This window comes from Nylanderia fulva, unplaced genomic scaffold (assembly GCF_048542155.1).
Source record: "Nylanderia fulva isolate GAGA-0341 unplaced genomic scaffold, ASM4854215v1 Scaffold47, whole genome shotgun sequence".
NCBI classification, from domain to species: Eukaryota; Metazoa; Arthropoda; class Insecta; order Hymenoptera; family Formicidae; genus Nylanderia; species Nylanderia fulva.
In genome coordinates, this window is record NW_028190554.1 from 390,231 (window position 1) to 410,921 (window position 20,691).

A 20,691-nucleotide genomic window follows, 5' to 3' on the forward strand; every position below is an offset into this window, starting at 1 on the left:
TTCTGTTTCCTGTTATCTCACCGAAATCTACACGCGTACACAAAACGCACGCTGAGGAAATATATATACGCGAGAATTTATAAGATCATAAATTGCTTTTTGCAAAATCGAAAGAGGCGGCGGTTTCGCTTCCATCTGACATATGGAAGCGACAAAATTCTTTCGCACGCGCGAAAACTAGGAGAAAGATCAGCGACGTGTGAACATGGACTCATCAAATATTTACAGTATCCCGCAGCGTGTTCAGTAGCGTTTACAACGGTTCGGTCGTTGCGTAAATAAAAGCCGGCGCTGGAAAATTGGCCATAATTTATGCTCAATCCCGACGTTGGTCCACGACCGTCGTAAATTACCCGATACCCGCGTGCACATCAGCGCATACAACTTCGATTTCTGTTTGCGAGAGATAAAAATACGCGAAATAGCGCGCGCGCATAGGGAATAAATCGGGGGATGAAGAAGGGGATGGAAACGCGAGGCGGCGAGCGTGAATAAAACGCGGGTGGCAATTGCAGAGGCCGCGATGAGAGTGACCCTGCGCGAAGTGTTGAGGCAGTGTCGGACAGCTCTGCGAAAAATGCTCGCGAAACGCGACAGGTGGGTGAAAGAGTGGCCGGGCCAGCCGGCCATTACGTCCACTCAGATTCAATGGACGAGCGACTGCACGCGCGCTCTGCTGCACTGCAAGTGAGTACGTCTTGTCTATGAGAAATTTAGCTACGTTAGTTATGAAACGTGCGGGAAACGCAAACGCGACTCGAGGACGGAACGGAGGTGGTAGAGAAAAACGGGATGAACGTGAGGCCGGTTCTGACGGACGTCGAAAGACGGTTAGAGGAAACGAGACGGTGACGTACCCGGGACGAGAAAAGATCTCTTCACACGTACAGACACGAGTGCAAGCACGTATATATATATATATATATATATACCTACTCACGTACACGAATATGTACACGTAGATGCGCGTGGGAGGAGGCTGGTGGAATGATCATGGAAGAAGACAGGAGACACGGCAAGTCTAATAAGAGAAATTTTGCATATTCTACGTCTGGTCCTGCGATCCGGCGACGGCATCCTTCCACCTTCTCCCTTATTTGCATATACTAGCCGTACCGCGAATAATTTAACCCGCACCTATAGTCAGGGAATATCCCTACCTACCGAATAAAATCCCTCCCAACGTACCTTTCCGTTACACTCCGGAAAAAGAGATGTCAAGGACAACGCGCATTGTTGGATAAATAGAGATGAGCTGCACGACGAGAAATAATATCGCTAAAAGTGCATCGCGTGTCGCATTGTTTCTTTACATTTACGTTGTTGCATAAATCTTAACATTTAAGGATGACACTTTATGTTGATAACATTTTTCAAAGAGAGATGATAACCGTATGCATATTTATGTATAATTAATACGAGGGCGTGTATACATAATATATGTGTATATACAAACACACTTGTATTACTTTAGAATAATATTTTAAAAAATGTTATTCAGTTTTAATGAGATAGCTTTTCTCAAAGCTTTCTAGAGACTCTTGAAAACGAATAGATTAATTATGTATCAGGTAGCGCAATTGCGAAACAGTATGTTAGCTATGTATTTGACAATTCAATTAAGTTTTATTTGATTTACCTTCGTACTCGAGAATGGTAGACTCGAAGAAGCCATTGCGAAGACTGAGAAGAAAACAGAATCAGACGTTAGACAAGTACTCGGAAACTATACGAAGTGATCTGAGTAAACTGGATCGACTAAAGTTCAAGGCTATTGTTGTTATCGAGATACACGCGAGAGATGTCATCGACAAAATGTACAAAATGAGTAAGTGAATTCGTGCATTCTTCTACAATCGTTCCTTTGTCATCGATTCAACGATATTTGTTACACATATTTGTTTTTTTGTAAAAATATACTCAACATACACTCGAATGTACAGCCAACAAATTACGAACCATTTTATAGAACCATCGCAACCGCATCACGTTCTAGCGTTATATCGTTGGCGATACGATACGCTATAGTAGAAAAATACCGTTGCATCCCCTAGTAAATTTGTATATCGGTGGTATTTCGAAGAGAATGCTTACAGAAATATACATGTATGACAGCGAGGGTTTATTTTTGGAAAAATATAAAATTGGCGAAAGTTTATGAAAAAATTCTATCTTTCTTATAATAATTCTTTAGTTTTCAATATCAATCTTTTGCAATATATAATTTTCGTTAATATGTAGGAGCAATCTCGTGATTTCAAATAAAACAAACTTTACGTTAAAATGATTTTTATTATCAAGAATCGCGCCGTTGTCTTTTTTGCCATCTTATAAAATTAAAAGAAAAAGATAATAAATTTTCTCTTCCCATGTAATACGTGCTAATGTGTTATAAAATAATATTTCAACTCTGCGTGACATTTCTTATATTATTTCATTAGTATATACTTTCTTTGCTGCTTCAAGTCAGAGAGAAAATAAATGAAGTCAGATAAAAAACAGGAGCACAAACTTACTTTTCAAAATTTTTCAGATTGCAAAGATGTGACCGCTTTCGAATGGCTGTCGCAGTTAAGATTTTATTGGGATGCAGACATAGACGATTGTATTGTCCGGCAAACAAACACTCACTTCATATATGGCTACGAATATCTAGGCAATACCGGAAGACTTGTAATAACTCCTCTGACAGACCGGTACGTTTTCCTGAACTTTTAGTTTAATTACATAGCAATAAATGTTAGCTATAATTGTCTCACGCAATCATTAATTTTTTAGTTATATTTATTTTACAATTTTTTTTCAACAAAAACATTTTTCTTGAGAGAAAATAATATTAATTTATTTTTCACGAAAACACTTGATATATTATTTCGTTATTAATATTTTTAACATTAAATGTACATTGATAAACAAAATTGAAAATTATTTCAATTTTGTTGTTGTATATCTAGATCTGATGTAATATTTAGTTAGTCGTAAAAAAGTAAAAACGTCAGTTAAAATAAAATTAAATAAAAAAATGAAGTCTAAGGGCTTTGGTATTGAATATTCAACTAGCAGGAAATAGGCTATTAAGAGCCAGACGTGGTTAGCAAAGCGTAAATTATTTTTCCCTTCTAATGAGAATTTATTGATTAATCCTATAAATATACGTTTTAGTCTCTGGATTGGATTAGCATTAATAAGTAAATCATAAGAATGTATATGCGATCTTCAATAATTCCAGCGATTTTCACAATGGTTTATTGCACGACATTATGAATTGAAATGACATTAACCTCGATCGTAATAAATTTAATGGAAATGTACAAGGTTTTTATATATTTTTTTCAAATACAATCACAATGAGAAAATATTATTATTGATCTGTCAATTGTGTTCCGACCTTTGTGACGTTCAATTGAGCGTGTTCGGGCGATAAACTGTCAAGTGTTCGGACGTTGTGCAATACTTGTGAAATCAGGTTATCAGGTACCTAATTCTTTTCTCAACAGTTGTAACTGGAAGGAGAATTTGTCGCGATCAACCGTCGTGAAGATCGCAAAAGCTATTGAAAATTATGTGCACTCTTTAATTTGATTCACTTGCTGATGACGACGATTCAATCAAGGGACTGAAAAGCATATAAGCATTTGTAGAATAAATCAATAAATTCTCATTTATCGAGACAAAAAAAAGAATCTGCGTTTTGCGCCTAGCTCTTTTTAAAAATCCATTTATTCCGGTTAATTGGATGAAAAATAAATTTCAGAAACGTATATACGACAGGATAATATTTTTTGCCAAGTTGTGAAGAACGACAACGATTTCACCGAGATGCTTTATACCGCAAATACTTGGTGAAATATACATCGTTAAAATGAATTTGTACAGTGAACACGATTAGTGGCATACGTATATGCACTCGATTGCGGTACCATTTGCAAAATTACTTTTGTGACATTACGCGCGCGCGTCGCGACGTATTTAGTCGGTCAGCGGTCCTCTGTTCCGTTTAGCAATGTTAAAGCAGAAGTTTCTCAGTGGTTATCGCGCGTGCTATAGTTAGTCACGTAGTTGGCACCAGATCGTGTGGCCAGCCGTAATTTCGTCTGTCACGAGCCCGGATAACACACGACGGTGGGGCGAGTAATGCTTAGTGTTCGACACATTGGCGATGTATTACAACCTGGTTCGGGTCAACGGGCGTAGCCCTGACGATCACAGGGATTGCTTGACGCCATTGCACGTGTCCGATTAGGTAAAGTTTTAAGAGCTCCGTTGTATTTAATGAGGGAACTTTCCCCGCGATACTGATCGCATCAAATAGCTCACGTTACATGATTAAGGTGAGGTCGCGAACTCGCGATACTCATCGCATATCATACAACTTCGTACAACTAGTTATATCTTAGCGCGGGAACAATGTCACGTGTCGTGGCGAGAGCAGTTGACAACGATCGCTTAGTTGAAACAAGTTCCAGAGGTTTCCTTATACCCGACGGAGCCCTCGTATATACTTAAATTTCATGCGACTAAATTAAAATTTGCGGGAAAAGGTGATTCAATTATACAGAATGTAAGAGGATCAGTACGAAGCCCCATCTTAAAGCAAGTATAATAAAATAACGGAGCGAAGAGAGGTAACTTGGTACAGAATCAGAAAAATTTACGATAAAAGAATGAGAGATTAAATTATCATATACGTAAAAAAAATCTGATCAAGATTATGTCGCGATGTGGTTGAAGTTGAAGATTCTGCATTTTACATCGAAGAGCTTATTCGCACACGCACATATACATTGCACGATGAAGCCCTCTCGAATGACTGCTCGCCGCAAAACGTCCGTCTCGCGCGTATATCAGAACCGCGTAGTTGTGAACCGTCAAAGATGTAATATCGCGAATATATGCGCTGTATAAATTCGATATGCAGCCAGCACGATGTAATACGGTGACAATGCGACACAATCTCAAGAGCGGTTTCGAAACGAGTAGCGCACATCGACGCGCGTAGCGACATCAAAGACTGAGCGTCGGACTAAAGCGCGATATCCGCTACTTAACAGTAGTATCGATTTAATCGCGATAAAAGGTTATCCCGTCTCTCCCGTCGCGCTCTCCCGTCGCTCTAATTTATAGGGGGCGATTGCCATCTCGATACATTTGTTCGCTCTTGCGGTCCCGAGAATTTGTCTTGCGGAAAGAAGACACAGCGTGGATTCCGCCCCTGCGGAAATCTCAATCTTCCGCATCCAACGCGCGAAGGTGGATGAATCATTCCTCTTTGCTACGAGTAGACGCATTAAATCGCAAACTGCGCCGGAGCATACACACACACACAGGGTTATATATATTCCTCGAATCGAATGCCAGATTGCAGCTGCGTTCTCGAAATACAGATCTGATAGGCGAGATATTTCACCGATAGGCCGTCAATTGCACGAAGGTCTTTTTTGTCGAGGGAAATGAAATATATTTATATTCGCGTTAATAAAATGCAATAATAAATGATATTTAAGCTCTTTTCGAGAGACGTGTTTAAAACATGTTATTTATCTCTTATTGCAAAATAATATGATAATTGTATGATTTTATATTTATGATTATAGAAGTATATTTAAAGTGCACTCTTCTGTTAATTTTCCAGTTTTGCATATGTCACGTATTATCATGTATTAAACAATGAAATAACTCTTCAACCGTTTATCTCGTCCAGATGTTACATCACATTGACAACAGCTCTTCATTTATATCGCGGTGGAAGTCCAAAGGGACCTGCGGGTACTGGAAAAACTGAAACAGTAAAAGACCTTGGAAAAGCGCTCGGTTTCAATGTAATCGTACAAAATTGTTCAGAAGGATTGGATTATAAAAGTATGGGTAGATTATTTTGCGGATTGTCGCAATCCGGCGCCTGGGGATGCTTTGATGAGTTCAACCGGTAAATATTCTTGAAGCTTACATTATTATCACGCGAGTGAAAATTTAAGAATCTTTTATCCAAATAAAATCTCATCTCGAAACGCATGATTATTGTTTGAGAACTAAACAACGTGCGTACAAAAGAAAAGACATAAAATTTATATATATATATATATATATATATATACATGTATATTATATTATTTATTTATTATATCATAAAATATTAATAAAAAATATGTTTGTAAATTTTAATTTTGAAGAGTTACTTAATTTTTCACAAACGAGAAACTTTTTATACTTCTACTTAATGTGGAAGAAAAAGATTGTAGAAAAGGAACGCAAAAGATCTGAAGAAATGAATTCTTTCGTAATCGCAGAATTAATGTCGAAGTGTTATCAGTAGTAGCGCAACAGATACTATCGATATTGACCGCCCTCGCTCAGAGACTTACGAGATTCATTTTCGACGGCGCCTCTATAAATCTGGTGCACACCTGCGGCATCTTCATCACAATGAATCCTGGTTACGCCGGACGTACCGAACTTCCAGACAATTTAAAGTCCATGTTCCGGCCAATCTCGATGATGGTGCCGGACAGTACCATGATTGTTGAAATCAACCTGTTTGGCGAAGGGTTTCAAAACACACTTGTGTTAGCCAAAAAGGTTACTCAAAGTTATAATTAATTTGTAATCTCTTAATATCATACTATAAATGATTTTTTATTACCTCTCAAAATCTACTAATTTAAATAATTATTTTATTTATTATTCAAGAAATTTTAACATCAGAATTTGTTGGAAATTGTGCATAATTTACAATTTGCTTTTCTTCTTGTAGATCTTTACCTTATACTCTCTCGCTCAGCAGCAGCTAAGTAAACAGCATCATTACGACTTTGGTTTGCGAGGTATAGTAACACTAACTCGATACGCTGGTAAAAAGAGAAGGCTATATTCCAATTTACCCGACGACGAAGTAATTATTTATTTTCTTCATTATTTTTAAAATCACCCAAAACGTCGATTATTATTAATGATGCTTGAATAATTTTTAAATTAGCTTGTACTGTTTTATATTCCAAGTAATGCAAAATCATATATGTTACAATACCATAAATTTGTATCAGCCAAGTTAAATTTTGTCTAGATAATTATTCTCGCCATGAAAGATATGAACGTCGCCAAACTTACCTCGGATGATCTACCGCTATTCCTCGATATTATTACGGATCTTTTCCCCAACGTAGACGTATCCACCGTGGATTACGAGGAAATTATCAGTTATATAACCAATGAGGCAATCAAGTTGAAGCTGCAGGTAATCTACTTAGGGAGGATATAACGTATAATTTCAACGATTCTACTTGCTGGAAGGCGCCGACGTTCTCGTTTTTTACGGCCGCACCACGGCCCTAAAGGCATTTATCGAGAAATTATTCGTGCCGATCTAGCGTTTATAAATATATTAACGTGTATATATTAAATTGCGCTCGCGTATCCATCTCTCAGATAATTTTTCCTTTAGAATTTAATCTTCGGCGAAAAGAGTTATTGATATTGTTCGGATAAATCGTCTTCCTAGCTATACCTCGCAAGAATTAATTAATCGCTCTAAATTATTCTAGCCGATTCCAATGATGGTGACAAAAGTCATCGAGCTGTACGAGACAAAGAGCTCGCGTCACTCAACGATGATTGTCGGCGTGTCAAACACCGCAAAAACCGCAACGTGGAAGATTTTACAGAATACGATGACGACAATGAAGAGCGATGGAAAGCCGGGCTTTAACACCGTTCACGTATATCCCATTAATCCTAAGGCACTAAGTCTCGGTAAACTCTACGGCGAGTACAATCTTTCTACCGGAGAATGGCTCGACGGGGTGATATCGTCCATCATGCGGAAAACTTGTTCCGGTAAAGCGCTTGATTGATTACAATGTAATATGTGTAGTGTAATAAGTATGTCACGCGTTATGGATATATGACGTTAGAGACGAATACAATGAATTCTGTAATGTTCTGTGACAAAATATCTGTTACGTTATGCATAAGAGATATCTATCTTAATTTATGTATTTTTATCAAAAGCAAAAATTAAAAATACTTTGCATTACGAGTAATATTTGTATTATCATAAATAATATATTTCTATATGTATACACATATACGTATATTATACAAATATTATATATATATATATATATATATATATATATATATATATATAATAAATAAAATCAGAAGAATAGAGAATATAAGCAAAATTATTAGAATAGAAACTTATTTCCTTAACGTGATCTGTATTCTATATAAAATATGCTACTGTGTAAAATTCAATGTTCTTTTGACAGAAGATACCGCCGATGAGAAGTGGATCCTCTTTGACGGACCCGTGGACCCTGATTGGATTGAAAACATGAACAGCGTCATGGACGACAACAAGGTATACTTGGTCCATTCTTTGCTGATACTTTTCGATTTACTCCTTGAACTGAAATTGCAAGGCCAATCAACGCGTTCCTAGAACTAAGAACTTCGCGTTTCAAGGTACTGACGCTGATAAATAATGATCGCATCACTGTACCCGATCAAGTGTCGTTGCTCTTTGAAGTGCAAGACTTAGCTGTCGCCTCTCCAGCGACGATCTCGAGAGTAGGCATGGTTTATAACGATTACAAGAGTCTCGGCTGGCGTCCGTACGTCGATTCGTGGTTACAAAAGTATAGCGCAAGACCGGAGTTTGTCGAGGAGGTGAGACAAATCGAATAATTCTGCACGATCCGACGGAATGTACATTTCATTGCTTTTCAATCAGATGAATCAGCTGTTCGAGAGCCACATTAACAGCACGTTGGAATTTAAGCGGAAGAATTGCGAGGAACTCGTGCCTGTTCACGAATTAAACGCCATTCAGTCGCTCTGCAAATTACTGGAAGTACTCGCGACACCGCAAAACGGTGTGGAATTAGGCGAAGATCGCGCTGCCTTTTCCATAATATGCAAAATATGGTTTTTCTTCTGGTGAGTAAAAGTATTTTTATTTTTTAAAGACGCATTTCAGATGTATTTCAAATATTGCGTAGGATTGCGTTTCGGTGAGATACATAAGTTACAGGATGTACGAGAATCGTGAATTTATAAATCGTATCTCCAACCGATACGGAATATTATAGTCGTCACCTTTGGGCATTTTGAATTAATATTAATATTGTAGTTCTCCAGTGTTTTACACAAGTTGTATTAAACTATAATGTGCAAGTTCTAAGCCAATGACATGATAATGATAGTCAAGAGCGCACTAAATAATTATATTCAATGTCATGTTACAGCATGGTATGGTCATTGTGTGCCTCGGTCGATGAGAAAGGTCGTCAGAAGATGGATAATTTCATAAGAGAAATCGAAAGTTCCTTTCCGCTGCGGGACACAGTTTACGAGTATTACGTGGATACACGTCTGCGTACTTTCATTTTATGGGAGGAAAAATTATCACAGGCTTGGAAATTTCAACTTGGGTAAATGTAGATATTTATGGAAATTCGGGGTCACGAAATTCTGATATTTCTTAAAAAGTTTAAAATTACCAATTATTTGAGAAGCTATATTTATAAGCGACAACCATCGACACGCGTTGATTATCGTATAACATGATTGTTTAATTAAGATCAGAATATCCTAAATTCGGTCGAAATCTCATATCAAGTCGTACATATTCAGGTCAAATCATTCAAATTACGTTATATCATATTCAATCACATCCATATATTTTCGAGGAAATCGATAACTGCCGATATCATCTCTTAAGAGAAGTTGTGTGTGTGCGGCTAGTATATCCTGAGTTAATTTACAGCCTGCCATTCTACAAGATAATAGTACCTACTGTGGACACGATACGATACGATTACGTCGTGAGTTCCCTCCTATCGAATGGTTTTCCGGTGCTCGTAGTGGGTCCGGTGGGTACAGGAAAAACGTCTAACATCCACTCGGTACTTGAGCTCCTAGACGACACGAAGTACGCCGTTCTACTTGTAAACATGTCGGCACAAACTACATCCAATAACATACAAGTATGGCTCTGAGCATGTATCAAATGGATAATAATTTTAAATATTGAATGAACGTTTTATACCGAGGCTTCTCCCTTGGCTTATAGGATGCAATAGAAAGCAGACTGGAGAAACGAACGAAAGGTGTTTACATTCCCACGGGCGGTAAGACTCTGATCACTTTCATGGACGATTTTAATATGCCCATGAAAGAGAAATACGGCTCGCAACCGCCGTTAGAATTAATTCGACAGTGGATTGATTACGGATTTTGGTAATATATTTAATCATAATTTAACACATAAAAAACATAAAAGAATAGTATATAAATAACAAATAACGAATTAATAACGTGTGTAAGAGAAACGTAACAGAGATATTATATTGGAATATTTCACAAAACATTGCAACAAATGAAAAAAATATTATCGACAGGTTCGATCGCCAGAAGCAAACGAGAAAGTACATTCAAACAATACAATTAATAGCAGCGATGGGACCATCCGGCGGAGGCCGCAACATCATTACGGATCGACTACTTACAAAATTTAATATCATTAATATGACTTTTCCATCTGAGAAACAAATTATAAGAATCTACGGCACAATGCTAAATCAGCAACTTTCCGAATTTCATGCTGAAGTAAAAGGAATATGTAAGTATGCGAGATAAAATTAATTACGTCCAATTAACTATTATATAAAGTGACTTTTTTTATCTGTTTTAGCAAATGACATAACACTTGCCTCGATCAAACTTTACAATCACGTAATTCAAAAGATGCTTCCCACTCCATCCAAAATGCATTACTTATTTAACTTAAGGGATATATCAAAGGTAAAAAAAACTCTAAAATTAAAAATTGACGAGCAACCGGCAGAAAGTAGATATGTGAACGTAAAGATGATACAGGTACAAAAATTGGTATTGATCCTTCGACAGGTCTTCCAAGGGCTGCTGCGCAGCCATAAGGACTATCAGTATTCGAGACAGACTTTTCTGCGATTGTGGGTTCACGAGAGTTTCCGAGTTTTCTGCGATCGGCTTATTGACGAGAAGTAAGCGCTCAAGAGGCATTAACTTAATTTGGCCCGGAATACGGGTGAAAAAAAATGCTGAGCAATTTCTTTCAGGGACAGAGAGTGGTTCGTGACTCAGTTGAACGATCAGCTCGGAAAGCACTTTGAGTTGACCTTCCATAATGTCTGTCCGGAGAAAAGATGCCCTATTTTTGGTAAATATGCACTGGATATATTGGAATGCAATCTTTTCATTTCAGCTAATATAAATATACTCTTTCATTGATGCGTTTGTCAATAATAATATTAATAATCAGTACATATTTTTAATATTATAGGTATATATATATATATATATATACAGGGTGTCCGGTAACTAACGGACCAACGATTACAAGTGGATTCTTTGGTCAATCAATTTGGGAACGATTTTTCCTCAGCGAAAATGTCGAAAAGGGTCATCATTTTTTACAGCTTTCCAATATTTGTCATTATGTATCTTTATAACTAAGCCTCAAATTAAAATTTTATTATAGTAAAACTCTACCTGAAATTAACTGAAGAATGTAATTATGTTAGACTTTTAACGTTTAGTTTTCAAAAAACCCATTTTTTTCAATCGCTTATAACTCGAAAATTATTGACTTTCCAACATTTTTGCTAAGGAAAAATCGTCTCCAAATTGGCCAGAGAATCCGCCCTTAATCATTGGTCCGTTAGTTACCGGACACCCTGTATATATATATATATATATATTTATATACACATTTTTTTATATTGAATTAACATTTGCAGGTAGTTTCATGAATGCTTGGAATATATACGAAGATCTCTCGGATATCGGTGCCGTAAGGCGTTACATGGAAGAACAGATGGACGAGTATAATGCTTCTCGTGGCGTGGTCCGCCTCGATCTCATCCTGTTCCGCGATGCGATTGAACATGTATGTCGCATCGTTCGTGTAATATCGCAGGTTAGTGATTCGCATCGCGTGCTTTATAACAATGAACATTCTATTCATATTCTAACGATATGTATTATTATGATTATAAAGTATGTGTATATTTTTACAGTATATTTACAAAAATTGATTATTAATTTTAAATAATAATTAACAAAAAACAAATATATAATATATATATATAATATAAAATAATATATATTATTTCGGATCTATATTTTTCTCTCGCACTTTATTTCTTTAGGGGGAATAGGGGATACATGGAATTAAAAATCTCTTGTAGAGATTATTCCAATTTTATATCTTGGCCGTGTCCAAGTAAAAATTTGGTGCCTTGTGCACAGGTATTTAATTCTAACGAAAAAATTTAGTTTCGTTTAGAATAACGCACTGTCATCCGCGATTTGGCTCTTATTGCCTATCTTATATATGTTAAATTTATATTTATATATTACAGAGCCTAGTTAAACTCTTAATATATTATTTCATTATATATATATATATATATATATATATATTATAATATATAATATATGTATATATATATTAAGCAAATCTGATAATTGTAATAATGTTCTTTTACAGCCTCACGGTAATATCCTTCTGATTGGAATTGGTGGTAGTGGTAGACAATCGCTTTCACGTATTGGCAGTTACATGTGCGATCTGTCCACCTATCAAGTTGCCATTACGGCACAATATAGGATACCGGAATTTCGTGAAGATCTCAAGACTCTGTACTCAATGGTCGGGGTGGAGAACAAACCGACTAGTTTCCTCTTCAACGATACCCAAGTGGTGGAGGAGCAGTTTCTGGAGATTGTCAACAATATGCTGAGTACTGGCGAAGTGGCTAATCTCTACAAGAGCGACGAAATGGAGAACGTAAGTCGGTTAATACGCCATTATTTCATATCCATTTGGATAATAATCCGCGACGCTACTTGATACATAATAAAGCGCGTTCTACGCGCGGAAAAGACAATCAGAAAAATTGAAAACTCACAAAAAGTACCATTTTCAACTGCTCATGAAATTTATATTTTGTTTGATTATTTTTACTGTCTCAATTTTTGATATTTTGATATTTTAAAGCTAAAAATGTTTTTGTATTATTCAGAATGCAAAAGTTTTTAAATCATTAATTGTATATATAGACATACAAATGTATATTAAATTTTATATTAATTTACTTTCAAAAGGATTGTAATTAAAAATTATCGGATTACGCACAAGAGTTGCAAAAATACAAAATACAAAACACATAAATTTAATTTATTAGTAAGAAATGCTTATAAAGTTCTTTCAAAAATATGTAAAATGTTTTTTTTTCACAATGTACATAAGATTTTCATATCTATTACACTAAATACAGAATTGTGTAAATAAATAACATAGATTAGCAAATTTATTTAAATAATTGATTGTATTTATCAAGAGTATAATTTAAAATATAAAAAAATAACATAGAGGATCATGTGTGCACGTGTATGCATCAGAGAAAGAGAAATATATACACACACGTGTTAGAGCAGATAGTTAAAATTTTACTATCATAAATTGCATTTGTACAATGATTCAAATAAGCAAAAATATGATCAGTTCCAAAGCGAGCCGTCGCAAAATATGGATATATTGTGTTTCACCAGATTAAAAATAGATTATCGAAGGAAGTAACGAAGGCTGGAAAGATACCAACAACGGAGACGGTATATTGCTTTCTGATTGAGAGGGCGCGTGCCAATATGCATTTGATCCTGTGCATGAGCCCGATCGGCGATGCCTTCAGGAACAGATTACGGCAGTATCCTTCCCTGATCAATTGCACGACCATCGATTGGTTCTTGGAATGGCCGAGAGAAGCTCTCCTCGAAGTTGGCAACAAGTTCCTCATGAATCTCAATCTGACGCTCACTATCACCGGCGAAAATAAAGTGGTGAGTACGCCTTTCCCCTTTCCGCGCGATCGATTCCATTCGATTCGATTCTTACGATCAACGCGCGTTTCCTACCACCAATCTTCCACCCTCTCCTGCTCTGTCCTTCTTGCCGACCATTTCGGCGAATCCGATTATTTTCCCATCTACGGTTTGCCTCACGCTGATGATACGGCCGTCTGGCGCATTTCTTTTCTTTCGACCGAAGCTAAGATTGGTCGCTTGGATCCCGCACGAGAATGCTCTCAGATATATTCATCATTTGTTTCACAAAGATATTCAAGATGCTTTGTACATTGTTGTATTTCTTTATATTCTTCGAATCGTATTCGAAATTACATAAAATTACGCAAAAGTGTTAACGCAGTCGAGTAAGTACTTAAGTTGATTTAAAAATGTGGTCTAACACTATTGATTTGATAACATTTTTCTATTTTTGTTTCGAATATAGATAAAATTGTTGCAAAGAGTTTTTTTCTGTATCTGTAAAAGAATCTATTTTTACGCGATGCCATTCTCAGATTATCAATTCATTTATACAGCTACTTTGACACTCTTGGTGCTATTACAAGTCATAAAATAAAGATATTTTCTCGTTTTGAAATATTCGAATAAAAATTTGCATTGAATAATTACTTACTCGAACTGATTAAATGCAATTAAATTTATAATGTAGAGAATATTAAACACGCGCGCACATTAAAATATACACACATCATAAGAAATCGTTGCTAAACCCGATGATATGAGCGCGCTTTGTACGGAATCATTTTATTACATTCGTATGCGCAAAGCAAGAGGATACGCGGCCAGTTAAAAAATTCACAATGCAATCGTAACGAGCGCGAGCGTTATGAGGATGCACTTTTCTGCAGGAACCACGGCAGTCCGCGACAGCTATTCCATTGCCACCGTTACAGGACCGAATGCGCGATGGAATTGCAGCATCATTCTCTTTGATCCACGACACGGTGTCCCAGTTCTCTCGCAGAATGGCCGCCGAAATGAAACGTTACAATTACGTGACTCCCGTGAATTTTATCGAGCTCGTAATCAGTTACAAAGAGTGAGAATTAAATAAATGCGAAAGCATCAGAATCTATTCTCCATGCAGAAATTAAAATTATACAAAATAATTACACGTAATATAATTAATGTGTATAGTTAAATTTACTCTCTTTACGAAAGATTTTTCTTAATACTTTCATCGAAATATAAGATCACGCTACACTGTATTCGTATCACGCAGGATGTTGGCAGAAAAGCGACAAGATTTAGCAGACCAAGCGAACAAACTTCGCGGCGGCCTCTCGAAGATCGACGATACTCGGGTGAAAGTTAAAGAAATGGCGGCGGAGCTCGAAGTCACTCAGCAGCAAGTTCATAAATCTACGAGAGAGTGCGAAGAATTCCTCGTAACGATAGGTACACGGCGCACGCGACAGTGATATATTATCAGCGGCATTTATCAGATTAATCTATAAGAACTTATTGCTTTTAACGCGCACGAGAGCTTGTGTTGGTTCTAACTTTCCTCGAGCGCACTTAATTAATCATACGGTATTCATACTTGCACCATGCATCGCTTTTAACTGTGCTTGCGACGCGCAGTAAACCAACGTCGCGATGCCGATGAAACGCAGAGACAGGTCACCGCCAAATCGCAACGTATAGCCGAGGAGCAAAAAGAATGCAAGAAGCTCGAGGAGCTCGCACGAGCTGATCTAGCAACCGTCGAACCTGCTTTGAACGAAGCTATGAAGGTGGTTATCGAATCATTCTCCACAATCAAATTTACTCGGCTTCAAACCATTTCTTTGTTCATTCTCTGCTTTGACATATGTATCATCGCATTGTATATACGTATTTTTAAATTTCATTTTGTGATATATGTAACAAAGTGATGATTCTCTTGAACTCTTTTCGCCACTATAAATATGCAATGTTGAGATTTTATTCTGTTACTCAATTTTTATTGTCGACAAATTTACATGATCGAGAGAAAGAGAGAGCAAAGAAAAAGATATGCTTTATTATTCTACTCAATAATTTATTTGTTAAAAAATATTTTATCAAACATTTTTGAAAACATTTAAAAATTTTTCAACTTATCAAAAAATTAAAAAAAAAACAAATGCAGTAAAGATTTAATATACATTGAACATTATGTTATAACGAAACGTTGTTGACTGGTTTTTTTAGGCATTAGACGCTTTGAGTAAAAAAGATTTAGCTGAAATTAAATCCTTTACGCATCCACCGCCAAAAGTCGAGATGGTGATGGAAGCCGTGATGATTTTAAAAAATTCAGAACCGACGTGGGCAGAAGCGAAACGCCAACTTAGTGACGTAAACTTCATTAATACGGTAAGCGACAATATTGCGACTGGGATACATATAACACTATGTTCATATTACTCGTTCCACAAACTAACTTACTCTGATTTGATTTCCAGCTTCGAGACTTCGACAAAGATCATATATCGGACAGAGTTCTACGAACAATAGCCAAGTACACATCCAATCCTGAATTCGATCCTATAAAGGTCGGCGTAGTATCTATTGCAGCTAAGTCACTTTGCATGTGGGTGATAGCTATGGAAAAGTACGGCCAACTATACAGGTAGATCAAAATTTCGTATAATACGTGTATATATATATATATATATATATATATATATAGAGAGAGAGAGAGAGAGAGAGAGAGAGAGAGAGAGAGATGGATCTCCTTTTCATTTTTTGCTTTACATTTTAAATACTTATGTGATATTTATATAATTAAATATATTTTTTAATATTTTTAAAATTTTGAGTTCTTTTACGTAGCGACAATTGTTATTATTTAATTAATCGATCACCTAATCATGTTATTCATCTTTCGTTGTGAATAAAAATCTAATTGTACTACCTTTACAATGCGTTGCAGAATCGTGGCACCGAAACGGGAAAGACTACAGATCGCGTTAGAGTCGTTGAAGCAAAAGGAAATGGCCTTAGAGGAGGCAATGCAGCAGCTGCAAAACTTACACGAGCAGCTCAAGAGATTACAACGAATGTACGACGCTAAGATGAAAGAAAAGGAGGATTTGATTAAGCTGGCGAGTATACCCATGTTTCTTGCACTTTAAAACACTAGAAATGACCTCACATAAAGGCGAAAAGGGACAAATCGATAAAAGAAGTCGGTCCGATTGAACTACGTGCGTCCACTCAATAACGCTTACAGACACATAAATTTGTATCTTGCAGAAGCCTGCATTCGCTCAGTTTGCATGGGCAAAAGATATTCCTACAAGGAAATTTTTTATCCATAAATTTAGTAAAATCTATATAGCAAAATTTTATAAATAAATTAAAGTATTAAATACAGTAAAATCTCCGATCTTTAATATTTGCGTGGTAATAGTATTTTAATACAATAATAACAGAAATATATACAAGTCATTTTTTATTAATTGATAAAAGAAATATATATTTAATAAAGATAATATTTGTTTGAATTTTGATAATAAAAAATCGTATTTTGTGCATTTGCTGAAATATAAATTTCATGTACTTTTTTTCTCATTCTGCTTTTCAGGCTGAATTGTTAAAGCTGAAACTAGAGCGTGCAGCGATGTTGGTGGATGGCCTTTCCGAAGAACGTATTCGATGGGAAAACACAGTAGCGTCATTAACCGAATGTTTCGAGTGGCTGCCAGGGGATTGCTTGATATCTACTGGATTTGTGTCGTACTTGGGACCATTTGTGTCCAATTATAGGCAGGAACTAATAAATATTTGGTCCAAGGAAGTAAGTTCGAGAATCATTCTTCGAAACTTTTTCTCATAATTTTGAAAATTGTAAATTGCAAATTTCCTATGCAGAGTTCGCAAATTAATGAACTACATATTTTACATGTGACTTTAATCAACAAGAATCATCACTTGCAATCAACTAAAAAATTAATTATTTGCTAGATATCTTATGCATTTTTTATATTTTTATTTTGACATAAATAATTGATTCTTTTTACTTTTCTTTTTAAATATACAGATTAATGTTTAACTTTAATTACGAATGGTTAAGGTGCGAGATAAGGAGATACCGACATCGCCAAATCTAGATGTGAAGGAGTTCCTAGCTGATCCGTCGACAATCAGGGAGTGGAACACTCAAGGATTACCATCCGATGGATTTAGCACGGAGAACGGCATCATAGTAACGCGAGGAACACGTTGGCCTCTCATAATCGATCCACAATGTCAAGCGGTGAAGTGGATAAAAAATATGGAGACGAAAAACGTAAAAAAAAAAATGTTTGATATACACATTCTATCAAAGAAACTAATATCCCTTTAGCAATATCGATTATTGGCTTTAATGTAAAATTAAATAACTAATTTGAGAGATAAAACGATTTTAAATAAAACCAATAAAATCTGAGAATTCTTTGCCATTTTTATGTAACGATTATAATCGCAGTCACTGAGAGTAATCGACTTTGGTCAAGCGAACTTTATGAAAGTTCTGGAACAAGCAATTCAGTTCGGTACGGCCAGTACTGCTTGAAAATATCGGAGAGACCCTTGATCCAAGTTTGAATCCGCTTCTCCAAAAAGCTTTCATTAAATCAGGTAAAATTTAACATCAATAGAATTATATTCGCTTAATTGTATTACATTTATGAGGAAATTATAAAAAATGCTTTAATTGTCAAAATTAAAAGGTATTAAATAATCAATAATAACTTTCGTTTATTGTTAGATTGTTAAATTAGTTAATTGAATAACGCAGGAAAAAGGAATAACTGAGATATCTGTAATAAAATATTTAACAACATTAATATATTTTTAATAATATTTTATCATGCTCGAATGCGCAATTAATTTGTTTGTAAAATAAGAATAACATTTAACATAAAAGACAACAATTAACACCAATTTTTTTAAAATTTTACTTCCAATTTTTATCATTCTATTTCTTTAATGTTATAGGAGATCAAATAATGATCAAATTTAACGATAAAATAATTACTTACAATGATCAATTCCGGCTGTTTATGACTACAAAGCTCTCGAATCCCCACTATGCCCCGGAGATTTCAACTAAAACGACATTATGCAACTTTGCCATTAAGGAGCAGGGTAACTAATAGTCTTACAGTATATACTTTAGAGAAAGATGGAACAAGATTAGGGAATATAACTCTGTCCCGCATGTAGGTCTCGAAGCGCAGCTTCTCGGAATCGTGGTGAGGAAAGAGAAGCCGCAGCTCGAAGAACAGAAAGACAATCTGGTACTTACAATTGCATCCGATAAACGGACTCTCAGAGAACTAGAAGATAAAATACTTCAGTAAGATCTACGAAAATTCCTCAAGCTTTTAACGTTCAAGCGTTCAATTCCTCAAGCTTTTTGCTTTAACGTACAACCGCGATACGCTTTATTCTGTATATATTATAATAATTAAATACAAATGTATATTTTATTATTCATTCTTAATATAATTTACAAGTAATTAAACTATAACAATTAATAACAAAATATATAAATATATTTATTTATCAGTTTACTCAGCGTGGCGGGAGAAACTCTTCTAGACGATCCAGATTTACTGAATACTTTGCAAACATCAAAGGCAACATCTATCTCTATTCAAGAGTCTCTAGCTGTTACTGAACAGACAGAAAAAGAAATAGATTTAGCGAGAGAAGGATATCGATCATGCGCGAAACGTGCCTCGATTCTTTTCTTCGTTTTAAACGACATGAGCATCATCGATCCCATGTATCAGTTTTCCCTCGTTGCATACAACGCACTGTTTATGCTTTCTATTGATAAAAGTTCTAAAAGAACAAAATTGTCTGAGAGAATTGATCATCTGAACGAATATCACACATATGCAGTTTACAGGTATAATTACTTAATTACATACATACAGAAAGAAAGAGTTTTGTCTTTAAAAAATTTTCTCTATTCTTTATTGATAAATAATTTGCGACTTAAGCTCTATTACTAAAAACAATTTTTTTTATTTTATTGACGTTTGATATTAAATTTTATTTAAAAAGCATAATTAATTTTTTTTCTTTAGTACTTATATAATACTATTTTAAACGATAATACATTTCGAACAAATTTTTCAAAATTAATTTAAGAGAGAATATATGTGTATAGTTTAAAAATAATATATGATTAATATATATATATATATATATATATATATAATACTTACAAAAAAATTTTAATGAAAATTATGTCTTATTATATTTTTATCAGTCTTATCATTCACGCGATATTATAAATCAATAATATTTCATGAAAAATGTGACGAAACTTGAAATACACACGCACACATTTGACGTGATATAACTATTATAATCTTTTTACTGTTTTTACTATGCAAATATTTTAAAACAGTGAAGAAATGTATGATTTTAAAGAAAAATAATATGGATTTTATTTTTACGGATAGGAACACATGCCGAGGTCTGTTCGAGCAGCACAAGCTACTCTTTTCTTTTCACATGTGCGTCAAGATATTGGATGCGCAGGGTAAAATCATCCCGAGAGAATACGCGTTTCTGCTCCGCGGCGGAATCGTAGTGGACCGAGAAAATCAGCCGGACAAACCCGTGTCGTGGTTGCCGGATGAAACTTGGGACAATGTCACTGAACTCGACAAGCTGCCCGGATTTCACGGAGTCGTTTCTTCTTTTGAGCAGCTCCCGCGTGATTGGCACAATTGGTGCGTACAATGTCATGTTATTTCGCTTCAGCCTTTTTTGACAAGTCATTTTCACAGTACTCTTCTTTTCTTTTTT

At 35.5% G+C, this 20,691-nt stretch overlaps 1 protein-coding gene across 1 annotated transcript in view; it reads left to right on the forward strand.

Annotated features, from left to right (window-relative positions):
- kl-2 (dynein heavy chain 2, axonemal kl-2) overlaps positions 1-20,691 on the forward strand; it is a 42,986-nt gene that overhangs the window by 18,288 nt on the left and 4,007 nt on the right. The window contains 35 exon segments of the mRNA XM_085486689.1: positions 516-687; positions 1,653-1,828; positions 2,534-2,696; positions 5,702-5,926; positions 6,288-6,576; positions 6,752-6,889; positions 7,061-7,231; positions 7,539-7,830; positions 8,268-8,359; positions 8,464-8,667; positions 8,732-8,937; positions 9,246-9,431; positions 9,767-9,986; positions 10,073-10,239; positions 10,401-10,621; positions 10,694-10,803; positions 10,909-11,024; positions 11,100-11,200; positions 11,781-11,959; positions 12,533-12,832; positions 13,597-13,884; positions 14,760-14,950; positions 15,134-15,309; positions 15,496-15,647; positions 16,087-16,251; positions 16,341-16,507; positions 16,811-16,982; positions 17,465-17,677; positions 17,954-18,169; positions 18,350-18,421; positions 18,423-18,501; positions 18,862-19,011; positions 19,090-19,222; positions 19,436-19,780; positions 20,343-20,615. Coding sequence (XP_085342815.1) covers positions 516-687; positions 1,653-1,828; positions 2,534-2,696; positions 5,702-5,926; positions 6,288-6,576; positions 6,752-6,889; positions 7,061-7,231; positions 7,539-7,830; positions 8,268-8,359; positions 8,464-8,667; positions 8,732-8,937; positions 9,246-9,431; positions 9,767-9,986; positions 10,073-10,239; positions 10,401-10,621; positions 10,694-10,803; positions 10,909-11,024; positions 11,100-11,200; positions 11,781-11,959; positions 12,533-12,832; positions 13,597-13,884; positions 14,760-14,950; positions 15,134-15,309; positions 15,496-15,647; positions 16,087-16,251; positions 16,341-16,507; positions 16,811-16,982; positions 17,465-17,677; positions 17,954-18,169; positions 18,350-18,421; positions 18,423-18,501; positions 18,862-19,011; positions 19,090-19,222; positions 19,436-19,780; positions 20,343-20,615 — 6,520 coding nt within the window.